The following is a 7,500-nucleotide window of genomic DNA, read 5'->3' as shown; positions in this document are numbered from 1 at the left end:
ACACCTGCGTCCGGCTAAAGGAGGAACTGGAATTCCGACAGGAAGGGACAGCGACCGGGGACGGCGCCACCGAGAGAGTCAGAGATGAATGTTCCTATGCACCAAGATATTTGCATTTAATGCTTACAGAAACTTGCTTATCTCATTTATAATTCCTGCTATTGTTGAGTTCCTACAAAACTTTTATATATAAACTCGCATTATAACTTGAGCACCGGCAGTGATTGCCTATTTAGCATAAGGCAAGCAAGGTATTTCAAAAGCTAAAAGTAATATTGATTTTCTCATAAAAAATAGATTTTGGAAATATCTTTATGGTTAAAAATGTCTTCTCAAATTAAGGTGAACCCACGGCACCTTCTTAACGAAGATATAGGACACCGAAGGTAATATTTTTATTTCCATTTACTATACTACTGTTTTCTTCCAAAGCTACCAGTAAAATCGGAAAATATTTTCATGCAACGAAAGAATTTGTACTTTCCATGATACAGGCAATTTTCTTACAATACGATATGATTTACATTGTGCTAAGTTTTTGTTTTTTATACAAAGATTTTTTTTTTTTTTTAATCACGATTTTCAGGAGTAATATCGATGGGCTACGAACACACTCACACTCAAAATATCCACGAGAGAGCTTCAATATGTATCCCCCTTTCCCCTCCCCCCCAAAAAAGACTCCTAGGAGAAAACATTAACTGTCTTTTTCATTATTCCTAAAATAACATTTTTTTTCATTCAAATTCCCTACAAAGAAAAAAGAAAAAAATGAAGGCCAATACATGATTTTGAGGGGTAACTGTAAGCAACCACAAAGCGACCTTCATCAACTAAAAACATGTTAACTTCTTAGAAAAAAAACATACTCTACTTTATAATAATTCATAAAAAAACAAGCAGTTTAAATCAAAGGTTGAGGCAAGTTTTGACAATAATCTTCCTGGCAAAAAGTTTTTAGTACTATATGCGTCACACATTGCTCAACATATCTTTTTTTCAGTCGATTTGGGAGGAAGACAGTCTCCCTAAATAACATCTTACTCTTACTCGATAACCATACTTAAGGGCAAAAGCACCATTAATCCAAAACTTAAAAGCAATTCGCTCGAGTGTACCATTAATATTAAACCTAAAAGAGGGTTCGCACAAGAGCACCATTGGTACAAAACCTAAAAGAAAGTTTTCACAGGAGTATTATTAATATAACCCTAAATGAGTGTTCGCACAAGTACACCATTAATACAACACCTTAAGGAAAATTCGCACAGGAACGAAACTGATACAAAGCCTAAAAAGAAGTTCGCACAAGAGAACCATTAATAAAAACCTAAAAGAGTTAATACAAACTCTAAAAGAAAGTTCGCAGTAATACAATACCTAAAAGAGATTTGTCATAAGAGCACCATTAATACAAACTCTACAAGAGATTTCGTATTATTACCTAAAAGAGAGTTCAAACAAGAGCTGAAGGAGTGTTCGCATTAACTTCTTGTCAATTGACGTTGGCTACCATGCATTTGAATCTCTGTCTGTCCTGAGTCAGATGGAAGAGCTCCCCTTTCCGTAAGCATCCCGCTGCAGCAACCAGATTATCTAGGTACTTCTTTCTCTGTCTCCCTCTGGATCTTGAACCATCTATTTTTCCTTCCATAACCAGTTTCTCCTAGCTATTTTCCCTTACTATATGTCCAAAAAAATTCTGTTGTCCCTGAGTGATAGATGTTAGAATCTGTCGTTCTTCTCTAACTTTTGCAAACACCTTTTCGTTTGACACAAATTCAGTCCATGACCCTTTCAACATTCTCCGGTAACACCACATCTCCATTGCTTCCAGTTTCTTTTTCATCTCTGCACTAATGGTCCATGACTCACTTCCATATAAGAGAACAGACCAGATGTAACATTTCAGAAATCGTTCTCTCGTTTCAATAGATATTTTGGAGTTCGTAAAAATGCTTTTCTTTTCCATGACTTTTTTCTTTGCAATTGCAATTCTACGTTTTATATCTTTGTCGCACCTGACATCACTTGTTATCATGCTTCCTAAGTATTCAAATTCTTGTATTTTTTTAATTTTCTCATTGTCTAAATAGATATTACATGTAGGAATATTTCTGTTCTTGCTAAACACCATCAACTTTGTTTTCTTCTTGTTAATAGTCAATCCTCTGACTTCACTTTCATTTTTCAAACTAACATTTCCTGAATGTTTTGTTCATCATCAGATATTAAGACTGTATCGTCAGCATATCGTATATCAGAAATAGGATGTCCATTTACTTTAAACTTCCCTTCGATAACTTTCCTCATAATCAACTCCCGTATACAGCATTAACACAAAACCTAAAAGAACGTCCTTAGCCGAACGCCTCCGGATTCAAACATCTGCTTGGGTCCTCGGAGCACACGAGAGAGGCAGCACATGTACTGAAGCGCACACGTCTCCCTCAACGACTCCATTTCATTCAGTGAAACATGCTTCAGAAAAGAGCTGCAGGTCAGTATTTACGAGGCTTTGGTCAGGTTGTTAAGCGGATTTCGTGTGAGGTTTGCTTTTAGTTCGTCTGGCGATTTATTAGTGGATTTTAAGAGGTTTGTGTAAGGATTTTTTTCCTTCCCTGGTGACTCTGAAGGACACGTATTTTATTTTATTTTTTTATTTATCCTTATGTTATCCTATTTATTCATTTCGTATTTTTATTCTGTCAGATAGGGAGGGCATGAGGAGTCGTGAGAAATATTGTGGGGTTAGATTATGCTGTAATTACGTGAATTTGCGCCGTTGGGGACGTACCCCCTAAAACCCACATTAGGAGGGGGGGGGGCTACCACTTCCCCAATCCCCTAGAATTCCACCACGTCTGTACTGGGGGGAGTGGTGTGGCATCATGACCAGTGAAGGTGTCGGTAAAATACAGTGCTGCTCAAGTTATTAGGTATGTTATGGTTGTCCAACGTTTACATTGTGCTTGTTTCTTAATTCCATCAATTATTTCTGTTAAATGTGGTTTGTAGATAGTGCAAGGACATCATTGTTACCAAATTTGTCGTCGGTATTTCTTATCCATATGGATGCAGTCACCAGAGACTAAGTCTCCAACTTCAGGTCAGTATGGAGTTCTCGTTATATCCATGGCAGGGTAGAGTGCACGACCGACATGTGATGCCAAGCCTTTCTCACGCTCTCTCCTGCTGTGAATATGTGGAAGAATCTTTGCTTTCCGAGCTTTGCCTCCAGACCCCTATCTGATTGCTGTGGACTTGCTGTCTGTATGAAATTTGTCGTGACTTGTTTTAATTTCTATTGTCATTTACTGTCTATGCATATTATTTCATGTATTAGTGAGTGTAGTTATTTTCTTTGATTACTGTAGTGACATTACATTTTCTTGTGAATATTTACCAAAATATTAAGTGTTGCACAACTTCTTATCAACTTGTGAAGGTAGTCCCATAGATGAAAAGTGTCTTTTGATCATTCTGTCCATATACATGTAAATTATACCTTGCACTACATGGCTGATGGAAAAACAAACGGGACCATTATTTTTACAATTTAAGTTGCCGTAACTGGGTGTACTCCTCAAGCATTGTCGAAGGGGAGGGCTGTTAGGGGGCTCTGCATATGTCTTCTCCTCAGTATGTATGACAAGATAAAACAGAAACTCAGGAGCACTGAGTGGACTTAGGCTGTGTGCTGCAATTAGCAGAGACTGTGAGTGGCGCTTTTCGTGAACCTTTTCCATTAAATGTGTCATTAATGCTGCTTCTTTCTTGTGTTGATGACTAATTTTTTCACTTCAACATGAATACCATCTTCAGTTTACCCTAGCTTAGTGCATACTTAAAGGAAAGATAAACATTGATGGATATTAAGGTATGGATATGTTCTAAAAATTACCCCAGATTTGATGCATGATAAACATAATTTTTTATTAGAAAATATAAGGAGCAGTAGGATTCAGTTTTAGTGGAAGACAATCAAGTTTTCATGCTGTACAGGGTATGGAATGGCAATTTTATGGCTTTTCTTGTCCAAACTTAAAATAGAGAAAATCCATAATGGGAGTCACTCATCATGCTTATATGAGTGACTTAGGACACTAACAGCATAATGCCTTAATGCCATTTGTCAGGTACTTTACTTATTATTAAACACTGAAAATTATTTTGTAATTATCAATTACCTTAGTTATGTATTTAATGTATTTTTATACATTTTGTCCTTGCACCCACACTTTTCAACACTTGTATGGACTGGATAATGGGCAGAGCTACTAGCCAAAGTCAGTGCGGAGCAACACTAGGCAATATGAAGGTCTCGGACCTTGACTTTGCCGACGATGTTGCCATCCTATCTGAGTCCTTGGAGTCACTTGTGGGGGCTCTTGATGCATTTAGCAATGAGGCGAAGCCCCTAGGCCTAGAGGTCTCCTGGACCAAGACCAAGATTCAGGACTTTGGGGGCCTGTTAGGGGAACCCATTCAGTCGATCCATGCTTGCGGCGAGGACGTTGAAGTCACAGAAAGTTTTACATACCTTGGTAGCGTAGTCCATATCTCTGGGTTGTCAGACCAGGAAGTCAGTAGACGGATTGGTCTGGCAACAGGAGCCATGAACTCGATCAACAAGAGCGTTTGGAGATGTCGGTACCTATGCAGAAGGACCAAGCTACGTGTCTTCAAGGCCTTGATATTTCCAGTTTTGCACTATGGAAGCGAAACCTGGACGCTATCCAGTGCCTTGGAGTCTCGCCTTGATGCCTTTTGTAACAAGTCCCTTCGTCGGATCATGGGGTACAGTTGGCAGGACCACGTGTCCAACCGGCGGTTACACCGTGAGACTGGCATGGGACCTGTTACTTGCATAATCCGGGATCGCCAACTCAGGCTATATGGCCACCTAGCTCGCCTCCCTATGGACGACCCTGCCCATCAGGTTGTCTCTCTGCGAGACAACCCTGGGTGGAGGAGACCTGTGGGACGTCCTAGGAGATCATGGCTTGGGCAGCTCGACGAGACCTGTCGCGAGGAATTAGAGATGGGCCGTGTGCCTGCCTGGAGACTCGCCTCGAGGGATCCTCGTGGCTGGAAGCGAAGGGTGGATGCGGCCATGCGCCCCCGTCGGCGTTAGCCCCTTGATGATGATGATGATGATAATGCTTTATAATAATCTTCTGTGCACTTGTATTTTCATGATTGACAGTGCTGAGAAACTCCCTTCCTTGACAGACATGAAAGAGAATTGTTCTGTTTACAGTATTATATCGTCGCCCTAGCATACGCGACCACTCATGCCAAATACCAGCATCCCATGCCGTTTCTTCGTAATACTATGAATATATGTTGTATTTTCAGTTTTCATTATTTTTTAAAGTCTCTACTTGCCAAACTTCCTGATAAATTGAGACTGAAGGGTATTTTTGTTGTTATATAGACTCCATAGTTGATCATTATTCGGTCTATAGTCTGAATAAAGTAAGCAGTGTGCGGCATCATGGAGTTGAAATCGTCGGTTTGTTGCATTTTTTTTGTTTGTTGCATGGTAAAAATGAGAAAGTGTTAAAACCGACTTAATCACACTTTCAGTGGCAGTAAAATAATCTTTTGCCGTTATTGTAACAAAAAAAATCTCATGGCATGTCCATACATACTCTATGGCATGTGTGTACGTGCCCCCGGCAGATGGTCCCGCCATGCCATGGCATGTGCTTACATGCCACCCGTCGGCAATGGGTTAAAACAATATAGCAACTATATTGAAGAAATAGACATTACTAGCCCTCACAATTTGATATCTGAGCCCATCAAATGTCATATTTATGTCAACGAAAGTGATTAAAAACCAAACGATGCAGACAGTTGACAGAAGTGAAGAAAAAATTAATGTTTGGCTATGCATCGCTGTGTGGTTTTCAGCAAGAAAATTACATGCAGAACAAAGATATTATTCTATAATTTGTTCCAAGAAAAGCATTAAGTTTCTTTTTGCTGCAATGAAATTGTATCTCCCCTCTGCTTTGGGTCGTTTACCCTGGGGTTCCCGGGGATAGAGCCTCATGGCTAGGTTGCGTCTGTGGTTTGGATGTATTGTATAACGACCATGGCTAGGGTGATACGTGGGATATATATATATATATATATATAAATATATATATATATATATATATATATATATATATATATATATATATATATATATATATATATATATATATATATATATATATATATATATAGGCTTGAGTCTCTTATTTGATAAAATAATGAAGCATGATGTATTAAAGCAGGGGGTCTCAAAGTGATCAATATCCACCCCTAGGGGCCAGTGGGTCAGTGCATAGCTAGGAGCTTGAATGGGGGTCGGTGAATGTTTACTGAGGATTGAAGGGACCAGGGTCAGACTTTCAGTAAATCTAAAGAAATTTCTGAAACTGACAACACTACCTTCAACCAACCTCCCCCCTCATCATCTCTCGCAGCTCTGCTATCCGTACAGGATATATTCCAGTCTGCGTCTCGTACTGAGCCAGCGAATGTATCCCCCACCCCACCCCCGTCTCTCTCGGATAAAGGAGAGCCAATAGTTCAGTGCACTCTCAGCTCGCGTAAGTGTTGCCCGTGAACTGATTATGTGACTTGAAGTTGAATTAAAAGCTAGGGGGTCCATAGACAATTTGAAACTCCATTAGGGGTCAATGAGGTAAAAAGTTTGAGAACCCATGTACTAAAGGAAAGAAAGATTACAATTTTTAATACTTTTTTTTTGTATATTATGTCATTGGTTTTGAAATGACAGTGTTATCATTATTATTTTCATCTTTTAATAATTGTTCTTGCATGAAAATATTTCACTATTGACTCATCATTTCTTCATTTGCATTTCTTTTCATTTGATTTTGAGAAAGTCTTCATAATTTCATTAATATTATCATTAACATTTAAGAATTGTATTGCTACAAATACTTTTCATTGCTTTTCCCTTTTTTACAATAGAGACAGAGGGTGTGGAGAAAGAATTGGTGAAGAGAAAAAAGAAAATGGAGAATAAGAAAGAATTAGAAACTTCTGAAGACCAGGAAGTTGGCGTGGACGACTTGAAGCGTCTGTACAAAGGGTCCGTGTTTGGTGCTGGCTTACTGGTACAGAAGAAGTTAGAAGGTTCAGAAGACAAACACACAGGGGAGGAAGGGGAGGAAGTCAAGCTGACCAGGAAAATGAAGAAAGCCCTGCGGAAGGAAAAGATGGAGAATGAGAGAAAGGGTCTGTCCAAAAGTAAGAAGAGAAATTTGAAAAAGGCCTTGCAAAGGAGGAAGAAGCAGATGGAGAAGAAAGCTAAGATGAGGGAGGAGGAGCAACAAGAGAAGGAAGAAGATGAAGAGGAAGAAGATGAGGAAGAAAATGAGGAGGAAGAAGAGAAGGAAGAAGAGAGTGAGGAGGAGGAGGAGGAACAGAAAGAGGAGGAAGCTGTGAGTTCTCTTCATGTTATTTTTCTGG

General features: G+C 39.2%; 1 protein-coding gene across 2 annotated transcripts in view; it reads left to right on the top strand.

Annotated features, from left to right (window-relative positions):
- The first annotated feature begins 2,347 nt into the window (after nucleotides 1–2,347).
- The window catches only part of LOC119580572 (DNA ligase 1-like), a 9,993-nt gene continuing 4,840 nt past the window's right edge, over nucleotides 2,348–7,500 (top strand). Inside the window, exons 1-3 of one of the 2 annotated variants that reach the window (XM_037928688.1) lie at nucleotides 2,464–2,500; nucleotides 6,486–6,611; nucleotides 7,000–7,472. In XM_037928688.1, the coding sequence (XP_037784616.1) occupies nucleotides 2,479–2,500; nucleotides 6,486–6,611; nucleotides 7,000–7,472 (621 nt within the window). In that variant the 5' untranslated portion in view covers nucleotides 2,464–2,478. Of the gene's footprint in view, nucleotides 2,501–6,485; nucleotides 6,612–6,999; nucleotides 7,473–7,500 lie in introns of both variants that reach the window. The other variant, XM_037928693.1, reaches the window with a different exon arrangement.

This window comes from Penaeus monodon, chromosome 2 (genome assembly GCF_015228065.2).
Source record: "Penaeus monodon isolate SGIC_2016 chromosome 2, NSTDA_Pmon_1, whole genome shotgun sequence".
Taxonomy (NCBI): domain Eukaryota; kingdom Metazoa; phylum Arthropoda; class Malacostraca; order Decapoda; family Penaeidae; genus Penaeus; species Penaeus monodon.
The sequence above is the reverse complement of the archived record's forward strand: the minus strand, read 5'-3'. Positions and strand labels throughout refer to the sequence as shown.